We start from the raw sequence: 20,604 nt of genomic DNA, 5'->3' as shown, positions 1-20,604 counted from the left end.
AAAAATAAAGAACATACGTCTCAACAGCAGCTATGGGGGAAGGTATGTATTTATAAAAATATATACATACAGTGAGGAAAATAAGTATTTGAACACACTGCTATTTTGCAAGTTCTCCCACTTAGAAATCATGGAGGGGTCTAAAATTGTCATCGTAGCTGCATGTCCACTGTGAGAGACATAATCTAAAAAATAAAATCCAGAAATCACAATGTATGATTTTTAAACTATTTATTTGTATGATACAGCTGCAAATAAGTATTTGAACACCTGTCTATCAGCTAGAATTCTGACCCTCAAACACCTGTTAGTCTGCCGTTAAAATGTCCACCTCCACTACATTTATTATCCTAAATTAGATGCACCTGTTTGAGGTCGTTAGCTGCATAAAGACACCTGTCCACCCCATACAATCAGTAAGAATCTAACTACTAACATGGCCAAGACCAAAGAGCTGTCCAAAGACACTAGAGACAAAATTGTACACCTCCACAAGGCTGGAAAGGGCTACGGGGAAATTGCCAAGCAGCTTGGTGAAAAAAGTTCCACTATTGGGGCAATCATTAGAAAATGGAAGAAGCTAAACATGACTGTCAATCTCCCTTGGACTGGGGCTCCATGCAAGATCTCACCTCGTGGGGTCTCAATGATCCTAAGGAAGGTGAGAAATCAGCCCACAACTACACGGGAGGAGCTGGTCAATGACCTGAAAAGAGCTGGGACCACCGTTTTCAAGGTTACTGTTGGTAATACACTAAGACCTCATGATTTGAAATCATGCATGGCACTGAAGGTTCCCCTGCTTAAACCAGCACATGTCCAGGCACGTCTTAAGTTTGCCAATGACCATTTGGATGATCAAGAGGAGTCATGGGAGAAAGTCATGTGGTCAGATGAGACCAAAATAGAACTTTTGGGTCATAATTCCACTAAACGTGTTTGGAGGAAGAAGAATGATGAGTACCATCCCAAGAACACCATCCCTACTGTGAAGCATGGGGGTGGTAGCATCATGCTTTGGGGTGTTTTTCTGCACATGGGACAGGGCGACTGCACTGTACTAAGAAGAGGATGACCGGGGCCATGTATTGCGAGATTTTGGGGAACAACCTCCTTCCCTCAGTTAGAGCATTGAAGATGGGTTGAGGCTGGGTCTTCCAACATGACAATGACCCGAAGCACACAGCCAGGATAACCAAGGAGTGGCTCTGTAAGAAGCATATCAAGGTTCTGGCATGGCCTAGCCAGTCTCCAGACCTAAACCCAATAGAGAATCTTTGGAGGGAGCTCAAACTTCGTGTTTCTCAGCGACAGGCCAGAAACCTGACTGATCAAGAGAAGATCTGTGTGGAGGAGTGGGCCAAAATCCCTCCTGCAGTGTGTGCAAACCTGGTGACATGCACCTACTATGACAATTTCAGACCCCTCCATGATTTCTAAGTCGGAAAACTTGCAAAATAGCAGGGTGTTCAAATACTTATTTTCCTCACTGTATATGGATATACAGTGGAGGAAATAATAATTTTATCTGCTGCTGATTTTGTTAATTTACCCCAAAGAAATGAACAGTCTAGATTTTTTACAGTAGGTTTATTTTATCAGAAAGAAAGAATATACAAAAAATCTATTAAAACATTATGTTCAACTAGATTTTAGAGCAAGTTTGTGGAGATTTGTGGAGATTCATCCCAAAGCTGTTGAATATGTTTGTCTGTTGAAGATGTTCATCTCCAGGTCAAGATCTACAAATAACACTTCATGACTCTCTGCTCTTACCTTCAGCCACTGCTCGTAACCTTGGGGTAACTATGGACAATGACCTACCTCTTCCTTTTTTCCCACATGTCGCTAATGTTGCTCGTTCTTGTCGATTCCTTCTCTATAACATCCGAAGGATTCGACCATTTCTGTCCATACAGGCTGCCCAGTTGCTTGTTCAGTCTCTTGTCATTTCAAGACTGGACTACTGCAACTCTCTGCTGGCAGGTCTTCCCCTGAATGCTATTCGTCCACTGCAAATGATCCAAAATGCAGCTGCACGACTTGTGTTCAATCAGCCCAAGTTTTCCCACACCACCCCACTGCTGCGCTCCCATTTACTGGCTTCCAGTAGCTGCACGTATCAGATTCAAAACACTGATGCTTGCCTACAAGGCCAAAAATGGACCAGCACCATCTTACCTCAGTGACCTCATCACATCTCGCACTGCACCACGCTGTCTGAGATCCTCCAGCACTGCTCGACTGGTACCACCTTCTCTCAGAATGAGAGGTAAGTACAATTCAAGGCTCTTCTCTGTTCTGGCACCGAGGTGGTGGAATGAACTTCCCCTAGATGTCCGTACAGCAGAGTCCCTGATTATCTTTAAGCGACGACTGAAGACCTACCTCTTCCTGAAATACCTAAATTAGCACTTTCCAAGTTTGTAGAATCCGAGTTATATTTATATTGAGTTTGTATTCTTGCGTACCAGTGTAGATTTATTCACTTCTAGAGATTTAAAGCACGTTTGTACGTCGCTCTGGATAAGGGCGTCTGCTAAATGTAAATGTAAATGTTTGGAGCTCTATAGCAGGAGATCTTCCACTTAAACCCATATTAAGCATAAATACATCATAAACAGCTGTGTGCCTCCAACTTTGTGCTAATAATTTGGGTAAAACCACATGCTGTGGGTGGAAAAGGCATGTGTTCCAAAACTTTACTCTCTATAGTGTAGATTAAAGTCATCAATGATCACTGGATGAATATTTACTGATAAAATATAAAGTTCAGTAATTTCCCCTACACATTTTAGAGGAAAGTGAAGTCAGTTTACTTAATGAACACAATGGAGTTAAATAGAGTTTATCAAAACTCTACACAATTCCTCTAGAAGGTGGTGAACAATCAGCTGCTGTAACTGAATTCAGCGTGTTAAACTGAATTTAGATGAACCTGTTTAACTGCATATCCTCTCAACAATAGAGTCAGATTATAGACAACTTCATTTCTGCTCTGTTGGATTTAGATGAACCCGTTTAACTGCATTTTCTCTGAACAATAAAGTCAGATAAGAGCCAACTTCATTTCAAAACTTCAGTATTCTGGCTTCTGACCAGTACGAGTAATAAAACCTCAATGGAAGCTGATAGTACAACCCAGAGTTAATCATGTGACTGAACTATCCTTAATTCCTCCCAGTGCAGTTGTATTATAAAACAATTAAACAGCAATAAATATTCTATAGTAAATATATGCTACTAGGAAATCTGATTGAAAGAAAGTGGAAGTCTAATGGAAACAACTTTAATCAGTTCCAGACTGCACATGCTTCTTTTTCCTTTCCTTTTTTTCACTCCTTTAGGTCTCTATGTTTAAGAAGTTTAAGATTGCACAGCTCATAAACTGTAACTCTCATTGTTAAAAAATGTTCCAGCAAAAGTCAACAAACCAGCTATAAAACCATTAACTACAAAAACACCACCAGATAGTTTTACTTTCTGTTTCACAGATCTACTCCTCCTCTGCACAGGTATCACAAAACCCTTAGGAGACGAACAATGAGAAGAAACACGTACTGAGCTGCACACACAGACATCAGACGGAAAAACACACACAGACATCAGACAGAGAAACACACACAGACATCCGACAGAGAAACACACACAGACATCCGACAGAGAAACACACACAGACATCAGACAGAGAAACACACACAGACATCAGACAGAGAAACACACAGACAGACATCAGACGGAAAAACACAGGTAATAACACAAGGTACATTTTGTTTTGAAACAGCATATGTATATAATAGGTATATAAAGAGTATATATAAAGTGTATATAAAGAGTATATATAGAGTATATAAAAAGTATATATAGAGTGGTTATAGAGTATATATAGAGTATATAAAGAGTATATGAAAAGTATATAAAGATGTACTGTAAATGTATATAAAGGTAATAATAAACATTTATTTTGCATTTTGTTGCGTTTTCTTTTTCTCTACACATTTACATTATCTAACACTAACACTGTAGAGATTCTCATATGTGTATTTGTCTTTATAATAGATTAAAATATGGGATCGTCTCCATCCAAACCTGGTATGTAACACTAACAGACTTACTTCTATATTACAGTAACGCTGAATAAAACAGTGGTGCACTAAACAGTGTTTACATCTATATGTATAGTCCTGAGTAAAAAGAAAAAAGAGAAAGAGCCAAACCTGAAATAATAAATATTTATATTTGTTTCTCAATTAAAAGCAGTTTAAAGTGACAGATGTGAAAAGGAGATGATACACACACACACACACACACACACACACACACACACACACACACTCATTTTATTTACTGTATATGCGATGTGCTATTCAGTGTGATTTTTTTCTTATCTGTGTAACAGAATTTGTCACAGTTCTGGCTGATAAAACTTTTTCTACAAATGGACAAAACATTATCCTTCAATGTGAAGCAAATACAGAATATGTAACAGCAACATGGCAAAAAGACGGCAGCAAATTGTTATGTGTGGAGGGCAAACACCGTGTGAACAAAATTGGTAAAAAATGTGTCTTGGAAATTGTGAAACTTGAGGGAAATGATGAAGGGAAATACACTTTAACCCTGAGCAACACATCGGGTTCTGTATCATGTTCCGCCCTCGTCAGAGTCGGCAAGTAACATTATATTATTACCTGAAAAAACAGAAATGCTAATAATAGCTAATGCTAATCATGTAAATAAGCAGAGACTGATTATTGTTTTATAAATAATTAAAATATTTAACACTGCAATTGTGCAATTTTTGAAAAAATAGTAATTGTTTAATATATAGCAGTAATATTGTATTAAAATAATGTCATTAATTCATTACAGTAATTCCACAATGGAGAGAAGTGCAGTGGAAAAGGTTTCATTATCCTTCCATCCTGATTTATATCATTAGTTAATAATAAATGATTGAATAGATGATAAACTTTATAAACTGATACAAATGTACATTTTCTTTCCTCAGACAAGATGAAATGTTAAATAATCTGAAGACTTTTAAAGTTTGTAATCCAGTTGAACAGCTCAACTTCCTCTTGTATGGATTAGTTGGAGCAGGAAAATCCAGCACCATAAACACCATCAGAAGCATCTTTGAAGGACGTCTGTATGTCAACTGCTTGGCTGCTGCAGGATCTACTACGAGTCAGACTCTCTCTGTGAGTTTACACACTTCATGTCACGTGTTTAAACTCAGTGCATGTTGTATGTGTGGTAGTTATTGGAAAAACATCTCTCTTTCTCCACTACATCCAGTTTGGAAGTTACAGACTTGAAGATGAAGAAGGATCGTTTCCTTTTGCCTTCTATGATGTAATGGGTGCAGAAGCAGACGCAAAAGCTGGTGTGAACACTCAAGACATCATCAGTGCTTTAAAAGGTCACATTAAGGAGGGCTACAAGGTAAAGTGTTCACATTACTGTGTTCAGCTCTTATCACTCAATCACACTGTATGGAACTCAGTAGGAAACACGTGTCTCTATAAAACCCTACCAGTGTAACCAGTGTATCTGGAATATCATCCAAACTTTTTCTTCAGTTCAGCTCTAATGCTCCAGTGTCTGAAAGTGACCATGGTTACAAGCGAAATCCCAGTCTGGGTGATCAGATGCACTGCCTGGTGAACGTCATAGCAGCCGACAGGATTTCAATGATGGACAAAGAATTTCTCAATAAATGGAAGACGATCAGAGAAACAGCGAGCAGTATGGGTGAGTCAGTTCATCCTCTCAATTATAATAGTTTATCCTTGTCAGCATGTGCTCTCAGAGAAACTCAGGATTATTCCAGGAGTCAAAAATTAACATTGCCTATATAATGATGTGGGGGTGTGTGTGTGAGAAAATCTAAATAAAGACCTCAGTGAAATTTTACTGGTTTACAATTCAAGCCTTTGAAGCTGAAATTCATACAATCCGTTTTCATAAATCGACTCAATTAACTACTACTTCTTCAGTTTGGTATATTCTATTTATTTTTATATATATATACTGTATATGCAGGCAATTGCATCATTTTTCTTGTGGTAATAATATTGTTACATGTGACTATTTTATTAAAGTATTTTCAGGTTTATTTTGTGTATCTCTGTACTTTATCTCTGCTCCATTCAGCCTGAAATATGACATGCATATAAATATTCAGACCCTTTGCAGCAACACTTTAAAATGAGCTCAGGTGCCTTGATTGTTGCTGAGATGTTTCTACACCTTGACTGGAGTCTACCTGTGGGAAAGTTTATTGATTGGACATGATTTGGAAAGGCACCTCTCTAAAAAAGTACTCACAGCTGACAATGCAGATCAGTGCAAAAAAAACAAGTCATAAGGTGAAAGGAACTGCAGATCCCAGAGATGGGATGCTGTAAGGCACAGATCTGGAAAAGGCTACTAAAAAATTGCTACTGCACTGAAGATTTCCAAGATCACAGTGGCCTTCATCATTCTTAAATGGACGAATTGAGGCACACCCAGGATTCTTCCAACTGTTTGTTTTTCCAACAGCTGTTTCTCAGACAAACTGAGCAATCGGGGGGGGAAAAGCTTTAGTAAAAGATGTGACCAAGAACCTGATCACCGGTCTGACTGAGTTCCAGAGATCTTGGATCTGGAAATGGTACAAATTCCAGAAGGACAACCATCACTGCATCCATCCACTGATCTGGGCTTCATGGCAGAGTGACCAGAGGGAAGCATCTCCTCAGTGCAAACAAACTAAATCCCATTTAGAGTTTAACAAGCACCTGAAGGACTCTCAAACTGTGTGGCACAATATTCTCTGGTCTGATGAAACCAAGATTAAACTGATTGGCCTCAATTGTAAATGTTATGTCTGGAGGAAACCATGCAAAACTCATCACCTGCCCAAAACCATCTAAACAGTTAAGGTTGATGCAATTGGGTTGTTTTTCTGCAGCAGATACTGGGATACTGGTCAGGGTTGAGGGAAAACTGAATAGAGCAAAAGATCTCCTGAATAAAAACCTGTTCCAGAGCACACAGGACTTCAGTCAGGGCCAAGGGTTCACCTTTCTAATGAGAAAAATAAACTGATTTTTTAGCATATATTATATGATTTTAGAATATCAGACACCCATAAATGAAATGTATTATTATTATTATTTTAATTATTATTTTAATTATTATTATTATTATTATTATTATTATTATTATTATTATTATTATTTCCTGTTTATGCTACAGGAATCCCACAAGTGGTTTTCATGACGACAGTAGATTGTGCATGTGAATTAACCAAGGAGAATTTGCAAAACATCTACAAAAGCAAGAAGATCCAAGAGAAAGTGAGTCATGTTGCTGTAATGAGACTGTAATGTGCATCACTGCAATATTCAACATTCTACAACACTGACACTAACATGTGTGTGTTTGTGTGTGTATTCAGATGATTCAGTGCAGTAATCTCACAGGTATCCCCATGAACCTCATCTTCCCTGTTGTGAACTATCATCAGGAGACCAACATGAACACAGATATAAACTGCCTGATGCTTGAGGCCTTAAAAAATATTGTCCCCTGGGCGAATGATTATGTAAAGACCTGTTCCAACAACCAAAATTTACATCAGGATTCAAATGAATAAAAAAAAAAAAGAATCACTGAAAATATGAAAAGCAGAGCAACACACAATCTGAAAATCTACTTAATTATTATTACTCAAATCCATTAACTCTTCAATCCCAAATGATGAGTAAATGTGATTATGAAAGATAAAGAAGTTTATTGATACATATATATATATATATATATATATATATATATATATATATATATATATATACAGATATCATTCATGATTTATATATAGATATGAAAAATTCTGTCCTGAATACTGAACACTTTATAACATTCATTTCTGTTTCTTTGGTGTTTAAAAGGAATTTCATTTTCTTCATGGTTACGGAATTTATTCATTGTGAAACATCAGAATCATCATTACTGCAGAGTATCATTGGTTGCATGTATAAGACATTCGTCAGGGTGCTGGTGCTATAAAAATATAAAACAACAAAAAACTGGAAAGATTAAATAATACATAAAGATAGACATTAAACTATATTTGTGATACAGATACTATAATGAGCATGTTTTTGAATAAAATGATCACAAATAATGATTTTCTTGTTTAAATTGAACTATAAAAAACGTTTGATTTCTTTTTTTAAATGAACTGGATGAGCAGATGTACATGAACAAATGAAATGTAACTTCTGTCTCTGCAACACTCTTGCTGAATTAAAACACTATCATATAAAGGACATTTGCCATGTGTTATGAGTGAATATTGAGGTAGAATTACTGTTTCACCTGATAGAATAAGACTGGACCAAACATCCAACCACTTTTGTTTTCCAATGACAACCATTACAGAGACAGCACACAAATGACTCCAACAAGGAGACTCTACTAGGAAGAGTAAGCAGGTTTCTGTGAAGTGTGTTGGAAAGTGGTCTATTTAAGTGAAGCTGAAATTTTCCCGAATTTTTATATCAATTCTGGGTGCAAGCACCACTGCTTTTTTTTTCTAACCAGAAAGTATGCTTGGATCCATTTGAGGCACGAGGCATGGAAGTTTGGATACATCTGGAGGAGTAAAGAAGTCTGAGGCGGACCACCACCAGGTTGTGCAACATTAGAGATGGATAGAGAGCATAAGGGTATCTTCAGGCAGAGCTTAGTGACGATGGTCGCCCCCTGGAGGAGCACAAAGGCCAAGGGCAGGGGGTTCCATTTTTTCACCGTGATGGCATTAAGCCAGCAATAATCATCAAGCCAAACAGAAATGCAGGATGTATCTACTGGTACATGAGGAATCAAGGAGATAATCTTGCAAGAAGTGAGTGTTTTAACATCCTTAAATATCCAGTGGAACAAGAAAAGCGAGAAGATCGCTGCTGAACCGGAAGTGCGCCTGTAGATCCTGATAGTAGCAATGACGGGAAACCAGTCTTGGGCATATTCATATTTTTATCTCTCGCAGTTGTTCAGGTGTTTTATGCTGCTACTTATTTCAACATTTACACTGCAATTAATCTCAGAGACTACAGAAGAGCTGCAGTAGTACATGTTTGTAAAATGCAAATATCAACCCTGAATATTAAATAATTGATTACGGAAAGAGGAAAAATAGAAAACTTTGAGCTGAAATTGCATCACCATGGTGACAAGAGTACTGTAAAGAAAGTATTGAATTCTTATTTTGATCATTACTGCATGTTGATGACTATTTGCTATACATTACACATTGTGACCTGGTGCAAACCTTCATTTCTTCTCCATGATCCTCCTAATTTTTCAGTGTGTTTCTTAATCGACCGAGTTCCTTATTTGCCCGAGCAGGTGTGTTTTTCAGAGCAGAGAACAGAGGTGAAGCCACACTGGGAATAACACAGTGTACTGCAGGTGAAGACCCGACTCTCAGTCTCTGCTACGAGCTGCTCAGTTGCTCGGGTTTTTATTTTTACCTGACTTTGCTCTTTTGCAGAAGTGGAGCAGAGCAGCCACGAGCACACTGAACATGTTCTGCCCTTGTGGTATTTCAGACACAATTGTTTTTTCTTTTTTTTCCATGGTGTGTATTTTGACAAGCTGTATGTCAAGTTTGCCAGGTGACAGTGAAAATGTTATTTTTTGTGTATGAATGCACACACACACACACACACACACACACACACACACACACACAGCTCCTGGATCGTGAGGCAAGGTCTTGTGAAGGTCATGGGTTTTGCATCATGGAAACGCAATAATATTTGCATCATGGTCTATGGTGCACACTCACGCATCTCATGGGCAGCAGAAGAAGTGACCGTCTGTGCTCATGATCACTGATAAATCTCCAATCAGCTTTTACACACACATGTTCATTTTGTAGGCCACATGAGCATTGGAAGCTTATCTACTTCCAATACAGTATTCAATAATGTTTTTTCACATGTTCTCAGGTTTGCCACAGTGTGTTGAAGACAACAGTACAGCTTTCTCCTGATGTTTACACGGAGCACTGCAGACTCAGCACTTCTCATTGCCTGACTTATGTCTCTGTCCCATGGATGATTTATTCCAAGAGAAACTCCAGGCTGCAGAATTCATCTTACCCTGTCCCTGTAAGCCCCCTTCTCATACTAGTGAGTTATGCCACAGATAGCCCTAGGTGGAGCACTAGGTGGAGCTGTACGAGCACTCAAAACATTTTCTCAGATTATATCAAGTGTTTCGATGCTTAGACACCAAAACTGAGACATGAGTGATCACAGAGAAAGATACAATTGGGATTTGAAGTACTCCTCCTACTCTAACTACTACTACTAATAATAATATGAAGTAATTAAAATAAAAATAATACGTCATTTTGCCTCTGTGCATCATTACAATGAATTTGATATGAAGCAATCCAGTTTTTTCGAGCAGCAGATTCAGGATCTTTGAAATTATTAAATAAAGAGAATATTCTCAGCCCAGCACCAGCATGACATTTATATTTATTGCATTTGGATTATTATGGCATTCACATTTATAACGTTATGTGTATGAAATATGGAGATCAAATAAATGCATGTGAACACTTACATGGTGTTTCATCTCGGCCTAGAAACCAGCAGTCATTTTGAAATTGTGTATGTGTGTGTGGTAGAAATCTACATTGTTTGTTTTACACATTTTAATGTGGAACTAATCTCAAAACACAGTCCATGTTTTCCCAAAAAAATGATCTCGTCTTTAACTTATCAAGCCTAGTTTGTTGTTAAAAAAAAAAAAAAAAAAGTGTGATAATAATAATAATAATGTAATACATTTTCCATTGTCAGTGTTTAAAAATCTCTGTAATGATATTATAAAAAATTTTAAGAGAAACACATTTTTTTGTTTTGCAACACAAATTAATCTTTCAAGTAACGCAGGAACCAGTGGATGCATGCGATAAATCAGCGATAAATCAAAATCAATCGAAATCCAAAATCCTAAATCTATAACATGCAGACTTCGAGCAACGTAAACGAGTAAAATCAGGAATGTAAACAACAAAAAAAAAAGCTCAAAGGCAAAGAATGCAAACATGATCCAAAAAGTTTGTTAAGGCAGACGGCAAAACAGTGAGAAATACTTTATAGGAAAAGCAAACAGGAACATGGAGGAATATATTTACAATATAATCAGAGGGAAAACTAAAGATTGTGGGCAACAAGGACACGAGGAAATAATGGTTCATTTGAAATGCTGTTATTTTTTTTTTTTACACAACATGGCAACACCGGGGTCTCTGGGAACGAGCCCAAACAACGAGACAGTAACATTAATGGCAACAAAACAAAAAAAGGCACAGAAGGTCGAATTTGATCAAATATTTAGATTTTCTCTCTCAGTGGTCCTTTCCTTCAGACCCAATCAATCTATTGACCTTTTCCCTCCAGCATGCCCTTTTCCTCTATTTAACTCCGTCTATTTCTGCTCCCTTATGATTATTCCATCGTTTTTTTTTTCTTTTCTCTTTTTCTGAAAATACTCTTGGAACAGTGCTGGATGAAAGCGGTGGTGTTTTCTGGCAGAACTGGGGCGAGAGCACAAGGGAGTGGGTGTTGGTGGAGTCGAGTGACAGGTCATAATAAGACATTTTGCAGTGATGGCGGCCATCTAACAGCTACAGTTCAACTGGGCCAGGCCACAGAAGGAGTGAGAGAATGAGGATAAAATGGAGAGAGAGAGAGAGAAATAATGGATGTCACTGGCACTTTTCCCTCGCACAGTTTTCCCCCGTGGGGCATTTCTTTTCCCAACACGTACTAAACAACTTCACCCTGCTGTCATGGTGCAATTATATAATGGGATTTTGATCCTTAAATGTTAAATGCACAGTCACGACTGAGAGCTCGAGCTTTTAGCCTCTTATCGTGGACCAAATCACACCCTATTCATCCCCATTCATCCCTTGCTTACCTTAGAAAAGACACAAATCAGTCCTTGCCATGGAAGCGATCACTTATCCTGCTGAGAAGAACACACAAAGCACTCCGGGCAGAAAACTGCACGAGGGGATGGACGTAAGAACCAGATCAAGCTGATACTTATCAAACCATTTGGACCAGATCTTAAGCAGGACAAAAGAGATGGAGTGATGAAGGAGAAGGAGAAAAGGTACCGGGCAGGAACGAGCATGAACGTGAATGGGAAAAAGAAGTGCAGGGCAGAAATCATCAAACCCGCCTGTCTGGCATCAATAAACAAGCCATAGTCATCGGTTTCTACAACTAGTTCAACCTGAATTGGCCTGAACAGAGTCTGGCACCAGTGATGTCGACCGTGGCTTGTTTATTAGTGAAAGACAGGCTGGTTTGTGTATTGCTATACAAACTGATGTTCTGGGATACATGGACACAACATGGAATAATGAAGAGAGAAAAAGAGTGGCAGTCTTCAAAGACTTCAGAACTCAATTAGGAACCCTGAGTGTACAAGCATTAAATCTTGAGGCAGATGGGGTCCGATTTCAGGCACCCAGAATAGAACTTTGAGGCTGAGGTGGGCACAAGCACCACACAGACCGGTGGGCCATCATTTGATAGAACATCATTTGATAGATGTTTTCTTAGCACACTTTGGGCCTGTTAATACCTATAAGACCCAATCATCCCCTCACGCCAATGTCTGCTGGAGTTTTATTGCTGATCATGTGCATTTCTTAATGGCCCACAACTGACCTGTCTTCTATTCATAGCATGGAAATGTCATAAAGCACAAGTTATCTCGAACTAGTTTCATAAACATGGAATTAAAGGAAAGAGAAAAGAAAATGAAGACGAGGATCAGCTGATTAGCTTCTTTGCAATAAATAAACAAATTATACATCTTGAATAAAATCTTGTTCTTTTTGTCACTAATAACACAATCACACACTCCTTTAAACAAATCATTTTCAACCCCCTCAAAACAATCAGTTTTTCCCCCCAAAGTGAAGAGAAAGAAGATGTTTGTTGGCAAGGTGTTTAACAAAGATAAAGGCATCGGATTGCTGTTGACTCAGCACCCAGCCGAAAAAGCTTCATGATCGATACATCATCAATCATCGCATTTAATGTGAGCGGCACCAAACGAGGGCTGGAATGAGAATAGGGGGATTATGCCGGATAGGGTTGAAAGACAAGCATCTTTGAGGATTTGCATGTTAAAGCCAAATGGACAAAAGAGAACAATACAAAGAGGCGAGAAAAACACTGGTCACGATCAATAACACAAGGTCCTACAGGACGTTTCAGTGTTTCACTGTGTTCATGAAAATCCCTCGTGATTTTAAATGAAAGATCAGAAGGTCTGTACATAAGGATTGACAAATAAAATGACGCACATTATGTCTCTTACTTTAAATAATGGCTTATAATAACATCCCATGAGTAAATGCTTCGGAAAATATATATATATACACGTCTCATAATCCATTAATAGCCAGAAAACTCTATACTTTTTCCAAAAGTTCTGAGATTTAGTAATAATAATATTTTATTTATGGGTGCTTTACATGACACTCAAAGATACCTTACATACAATAAAAACACAAAACAAACAACAACAATTTAAAATAATGAAACACTACACAACCAATTAAACATAATTCAATGGCAATAAAATGTCTGCCTGAAACGATGCGTTTTCAAACAAGATTTGAAAATAAAGACGCTGTTGTGAATATCTAGTGGAAGTCGATTCCGCAAGTATGGAGCAGCGTAGCTAAAATCTCGGGATCCTATAGATGCCAAACGTATACAAGGAAGAACTAAGGACGATGAGATCATTGCTGAAAAAGTGGAGCAGCGCTCTAATAGAACTTGACAACTTGGGCCTGGACAGATTAACAGCCCACCATGAGCTTAGACCTTCTCTAACTGGACGACGGTTGACCATCCAGCTTCAGGGAGTCTGTAACGCGATATGCTCAGACTCGTGTTCTTGGCTGTCAGGAGTGGAAACTTATGTAGCCTTCAGCTTCTGCAGCTCATCAATATTTGATGTTGATATATTTGAAGATTTTCCTCACCCTGGTTGTACACATTGCTTTTTTGGGTTGTTATAGACTTCTTATAGATTGTGTGTGTGTTAAAAAAAATCCCATGAGAGCAGCAAAACCAGCCTGGAAGCAAAATCCGTGTCCTGGTTAAAAGTCACTGAGACTTGATGAGACATTAACCTGAAGTTCTTGCTCTGTATCTGTATTGTGCATCTGCCACATGATTGGCTGATTGAACACCAGAAATGAGCAGGTATTTCTAATGTTTCCTCTACAGCTGGTCAGTTTACTCAAACATCGTAATCTAAATGATTTATGGTGCCAATTGTTTGCAAAAGAGCCTTTTTATGCAGCTGATTTGTATCAGAATGACTGAACATGATGAACCATTACAAGGTTAACAGAATTAAAGGTTGTACTCATTTTACAGTCACATACACACAAGCCAAGTGTGTGTTTTAAAAGTGTGGACAGTGCGCTCTATGATTTCTGATGCACGTCCATTAGATCATTTTATCGGATCTAAATGATTTGAGTGAGAAGGTGTTGAGGGTTAGGGAGTGGAGGGTGGATGAGGGAGATGTACTGAGTGAAGAGAAATCTCTAAACAAAGCAAGCCAAAAGGATGTCTCAAAAACAGTGGCACAGGATAGTGGGTAAGAAAAGGAAAACACACAGATGTGAGGATAAAAAAAAAGTGAAACAATTTACACACTGCCATTCTGTCCCCTAACACTCGGAGAGCCATTTGTCAAAACCAGGAGGAGGAATAATGGAGCATTCTGCTGTACTGCCTGCCAATGGCACATACTAACAGATGATTTATTGGACCTGAGCTGCAGCTGGCACTGCCACCCACCCACATCCAGCAGGGGCAAATGCAGAAGTCTAGTGCACTCTTCTGAGACACTCTTCTGTACCTCAGATAGCCACAGCAAACTCATTAAACCAGTAAAAATAAGCAATGCTATTACACTGAAATATGTCTAATATTTTGGAAGATATTTTGGAACAAAGCACCACATACAGACTGGAATTACTGAACTTTCAAAAAAATCAGTTTTTACTGATTTATATATATACTGTATGTTAGCTTTCAATTTCAAAAGCTTCTACCCTGTATTATAAACATGATAAATGTTGAGCGTGTGGTAATTTCTGGAAATTAAAGCCAGCTAGAATACAAGAAATACTGCTACTACTCATAAAAATAATACAAACCACCTACTGTACTCCATCATGCAGACTAAAGCAGAGCGAGTGATAACATTTCTTTGATATTCAACAACATTTTTTGGTTTTATTGTGAGATTTAAAAAAAGGAATATTTTTCCACTAATCACTCTCTGCATGTGAGAGAAAAACTGTGCATACATTGAGAGCTAATTATTTAATGAAAGGAAGGAAAATAAAAATGCTTGCCAAGCATTGCTCGATCAGATACCTAATAACCCTGCTGCAGAAAGAGGAACTGCATGAGATAGGAAATGATTCTCAGTTCATTTAAATAAAGACCTCAATGAGAGCATGTGGGAGTTTGAGACAAATGGTAAGTAGATATACAAAATATCACATGCTTTTAGTTCTGGAAGAGTTCGAACAGTTGGTTCTGATGCTTGGGACCACTTAGATACATTTCAGCATTTTCCTTACCTTTATTGCTGCTAATTTCTGCTCATTCCTACAGTCCTTTTCTTCATCACTGCTAATTCCTTTACTCTACATTAAATTTGCAACTGCTAGCACCTCAGGAGGGCGAAAGCGAATCACATGCTTCCTACAAGATATAAAAAAGCCATTCATCACATCTTTTGCCACTTTTGCTATTTCCAGATTTCACAAAACAAAAACGACCAATCGAATATTCACGATTGGAAACAGAGCTCCCAAAACACGCCACCACTGCTCCAGATTTTCCAAATGATCTGCAAATCCACGAACCTGGTAGCATATAGGAGAAGCTTTTACTAAGATTGAACTAAAAGTCAAGTGCAGCTGAAAAACGTCCAGAGGAACATGAATGAGCTTCTGATTCTCCTGCACACTTGTCTAAATCCTTCATTAAGCTGAACTCATTGTAACACCAGGAGCATTTTAGACAGACTCAAAATCTTGCAATCAAAATCTTCATTTATTATATTTTTTATTGCCATAATTATGACAGATTGTGACATAACATCATGAATCGCTGTTCCGGTATTGTTCATTCTGACATTTAATGACTCATTTAATTACAAGTCCCTGGAAATTATGAAGGAATTGTAAGTGTTAAGGTCTTTTATTACACTAAACGCTTGGTGAACCTGCTATTTTCTGCTTCACAGGGGACATTTATAACCGTGTCGTGATTTATCAGGAGGGTTGAAATCGCAAGATAAGATCTTGTTGCAGTCCTGCATGTTGTTAGTTTAAATGATAGATTCCTGACTTTTCCAGCCAAATAAGTAACTGTTACTACAGAGTTGGAGGCAGACAATTCAAGAATACATGAAGTCTGTAGATGCAGGAGCATGAAAATTTCACTCCACATGAACTTGGAGCCCAAAACCTGCTCCAGCATGACAATGCACAAAACCAGCTCCATGAAGATACAGTATACTTTATATGGATTGGAACGGAAGATCTCCTTCAATAGAGCTCTGAAAACCTTTGGGACGAATGTGAATGCTGACTGCACCCCAGGCCTCCTCACTTTACACCCTTGTAGCTGAATGATCACGAATCTACACAATATCTACATCTTCTTGGAAGAGTGGAGCTCATTATGATAGGACTAAATGTGAAATGGGATGTTCAAAAAGATGCACATACAGATCTTACTCTCAGGTGTCCACAAGCTTTAGTCCATATAGTGTATATTTCCAAAATATAAACTTTTCCATTACACAACAAGCCTTTTGATGTGATGAGTGTCGAGAAAAAAGGCATCATGTCTTCAGGTGAAATCTTTCCTGGCAGTATCATCTGCTTTTTCAGCACACAGGTATTTTTGGCAGCACTGTACACGGAGTTCTGTTATCAACAACTCATTAACATGTAATAAATGAGCTGCTTTAGCACAGAACCAGGCCACGGTGATAACAAATGCATAGCGGACATTCACATTGCTCTAATAAATCATTTCGGCGGCTGTAAACACACAAGCAGTCCCTTTGCACGCGTAGTTTACCAACAGGCTGATGGCGTTTCTCAGTCCTATTGTCAGTGGTATAATGCAAGCTGCAAATATTTTTAGATTTTCCCTATAAAAAGCTTCGAAAAAAATCAGCTTGGTAAATGTTAAGCTACAGGGAATAGGCATGACAAAAGATCTCCAGTGTCTTCACAGAAGTGAGAAAATCTCATTAGAAAATTAATTATTAGTTAAATATAAAACTGCCAATTAGTTTATCATAGTTACGGCTATCTATTCCGTGCCAACGTGGCGCCAGCGATCGAGAACAGCGGTGATTGACTGCTCAGTACTTCGGCACTTCACCGCTAATTTATTTGCTAATGTTTAGTGAAATGAGCTTACCTACATAAATTACCCTCAATCTTCACTCCTCGCTGACATCCCTGTTATTTAACGTTCCCTTCCCATGTACTGTGAATTTGTTCTCCAGAAATGAAAATTCATCGCCATCTGGTCTGCTTCTCTGCCACGATGCATCACACACATGCAAACCTCTGAAATGTGGAGCATTCTGACTCACCCAATCAAATCCTAAATGAGACACTAATGGCGGGTGATTTTGGTCACGATTTGGTCGTCGGAAACAAATTTTGAAAATCCTGAAATATTCCTATAATCCGAAGATAAAATCTGCAGTTTTTGATCGCTGGTTTGATGTTACCGACAGCCGATTTATGGGTGTCGCGATCGTCTTATTGCTCTGGTGAAATTCTGTCAGAATGTTTCGGAATCTTTCCTGCGGCGTGACTTCGCCTACGGCGTCCGTCAAACCAAGAAGCAAACCTGATCATGCAATTTGTGTGACGACTTCAAACCACCTCGGGGAAAATGTCGAAATGATTTAGGTGGACATTACAGCAAGAAGAGACACTTATCGAGTGATGTAGGGAAAGGAAGTGTTTGTATGAGGTTTTTATCAAGGCAGGTCATGAACCAAATATACGGTACAGATTGTTAACTATGCAGGTAGCTACCATTAGCAAGAGAACACGATTCTGAACGTGTAAAAACGTCTGATAAATCTTCTACTTGTGTGTGATAGTTTTTAACTTTCGTACAGTCTGACATTATAAAAACTGAGATCTGGCAGTGTGATACCTGGGATCATGTTCTTACAGTCTGACAAACAATCGCAAAGGACATCGTACATTGTTTGTTGGCACAAGTTATGCGTATGAAATAAGTTTATCCATACATCGCTCACTTATTATTATTAACACCAGAACTATAATCAATTGAAAATTAATCATGACATCATAAAAATAAACTACTACAATTATTGCTAATAATGCTAATAATGATTAACGATGAAGTTTCTTAATTGGCCTTTTATTAAACATCTGCAGATCGAAGTGATACAGAAACCATTTTCCCTCTCCAGACTTCCAGTCTATTCACCAAAAACCTTAAAACCACACAACTCAGTTACTACAGTGTCCCTAAAGGCGAGAGTTGAAATTTGATAGATCCAGCTCTTCCTCAGATCTTCGTGTAAATAATCTATGGAGGAACAGTTAAAATTAGTTTCTATCGAGGGTGTATTAAGATTGCTTTTGTTCTTCAAGGCCGCGCTTTACACCCTGATCAGAAGTGTAATGTGTTGCTAAAACAAACAGTAACCAGCAGGTTTGCTCTGGATGATCTATCAGCACCAGGTGAAGATACAGGACTGATCCATCGTTCCCACTGCCTCACGTAAATATATAGATATATATAAATATATATATAGTCAGAGATCTTTCAGACCCTCATATAGAAGGATGGTTCCTTCAATCGGAACTTCTCTACGTCATTAAAGCTCCGCTTTTTCTGCATTTGACTCCAGAAGGACATATTCCATATATACCAAGCAATAATGTATATATAAATACTAATAAACATTGAGCCTTGCGTGTCCTCACAACAAGACGCACAACCGTGATACTGAGAACACAAAGGAGACTCGTCTCTGTTCAAACTTCGGGATTCTGTTCGAACAACACGTCCAGGATCGAGATTTGAAAACAGAAAGACTCGGAGCCTGTTGTCTCTCGCACAAAGCAGGAGGACAAGAAGAGACGTCGAGTTCTCGTCAGCTGTCGTTTCTCCAATTTCACGTGCTAGATTAAAGCCTCAGATAGCATTAATGTAGCACTTCGAGTCTTTGTCTTTCTCCACACACGTGTGCGGGGACACGTTTTCTGATTCCGCATAATCCAATATGCCCCTTTTACACACTTTTGTTATCTCTGTCAATCCGAGGATTACATTAGGTCTCATCTCAGGGGCACGGGCTGGATCACATTACTACACCATCAGTACGGAAGTCTATTGAATTAGCTTTCCAAAAACAGCTGTGAGTGTGTGTGTGTGTGAGTGTGTGTGTGTGTGTGTGTGTGTGTGTGTGTGTAAGTGAATGTAGAGGGCTATAGGTCAGCCAGGATGTGGCATCTGTTGTCTAAGATTGATTTAATATATGACGAATGTCCTCAAGGTCATAAGGTCGCCTCCGAGTCGTTAGGGTGCAAACAACTCTGGCCTCCGAAAGTGACCACAGGAAAGCAATCAACTTCAAACGAGGCGTATTGGCACTTCCAATCTGGGAGTAATTGGCAATCAAATGTGCCCTCACCCATTAAGAGAGGGAAGCACTAACCCTCGTGGCCGTGTCCTCCGGCTGTCTAGAAAAGCAATGGGAAAATGATGCATCAAGCAATCACTCATGCACTTAGGCATGTGTGTGTGTGTGTGTGTGTGTGTGTGTTCAATTGAGATTGGGCTTAAACACTGTTGAAAATATATATTAAAGGGAGTTCAAAGAAACAAAAGGACTAATGAGTCTAATTTGAAATGATGCAGTGTTTTGTATTGAGTCCAGTGGAATCCTGACAAAAAACACTTCCTCACTTTAATTTCATTAAAGCACACAGTCGTGCGGTCTGCTCACGTCTCTCACATCAGCGTAACACACACAATAAATATATCCTCATTTATTATACCCGTTATGAAATGTTATTTCTGTTCAGCAGGGTTTCCTTCTGTAGGGTTTCCCTCCATCTGCTGCGAATTTCTATTCCCTCTTAGGAGGCGGAAAAATGTACCGTCATCTCATTTAGTTTGCTTCCCCACTACAATCTCACTTCTATCCTTCAAACTTTCAGTTGAAACTATAATCTCTCTCTCTCTCTCTCTCTCTCTCTCTCTTTCTGTCTGTGTTAGAGATCCATCCATCCAAACATCCCTCACCCTCCGACCCAACTAACCACCCATCCATCCATATACCCCCACCCTCCCATCCATCCATCCATCCATCCATCCATCCATCCATCCATCCATCCATCCATCCAATTTTAATGAGAAAAGCAATAATAAAAAATAATGATATCTA

At 38.6% G+C, this 20,604-nt stretch overlaps 1 protein-coding gene and 1 long non-coding RNA gene across 4 annotated transcripts in view; one reads left to right on the top strand and one right to left on the bottom strand.

Moving 5' to 3' along the window:
* The first annotated feature begins 3,691 nt into the window (after positions 1–3,691).
* LOC124379729 (interferon-induced protein 44-like) lies at positions 3,692–7,781 on the top strand. Of its 2 annotated transcripts, XM_046840269.1 has the most exons (9): positions 3,692–3,750; positions 4,060–4,092; positions 4,400–4,669; positions 4,873–4,906; positions 5,012–5,204; positions 5,302–5,448; positions 5,586–5,757; positions 7,249–7,349; positions 7,451–7,781. In XM_046840269.1, the coding sequence occupies exons 2-9, from the start codon at positions 4,068–4,070 to the stop codon at positions 7,646–7,648; spliced, it is 1,140 nt and encodes a 379-aa protein (XP_046696225.1). In that variant the 5' UTR covers positions 3,692–3,750; positions 4,060–4,067; the 3' UTR covers positions 7,649–7,781. The 2 variants fall into 2 exon arrangements, with proteins under 2 accessions (XP_046696225.1, XP_046696220.1); XM_046840264.1 differs by lacking the exon at positions 3,692–3,750 and having other exon boundaries at positions 3,998–4,092.
* The window catches only part of LOC124380015, a 503,784-nt gene continuing 487,770 nt past the window's right edge, over positions 4,591–20,604 (bottom strand). For both annotated transcript variants that reach the window (XR_006924580.1, XR_006924579.1), the window contains one exon: positions 4,591–4,691. This is a non-coding gene — a long non-coding RNA (uncharacterized LOC124380015). The remainder of the gene's footprint in view (positions 4,692–20,604) is intronic.

Source organism: Silurus meridionalis, chromosome 3, assembly GCF_014805685.1.
Source record: "Silurus meridionalis isolate SWU-2019-XX chromosome 3, ASM1480568v1, whole genome shotgun sequence".
NCBI lineage: Eukaryota > Metazoa > Chordata > Actinopteri > Siluriformes > Siluridae > Silurus > Silurus meridionalis.
Note: the sequence above shows the minus strand (reverse complement) of the source record. Positions and strands in the feature narration are given on the sequence as shown.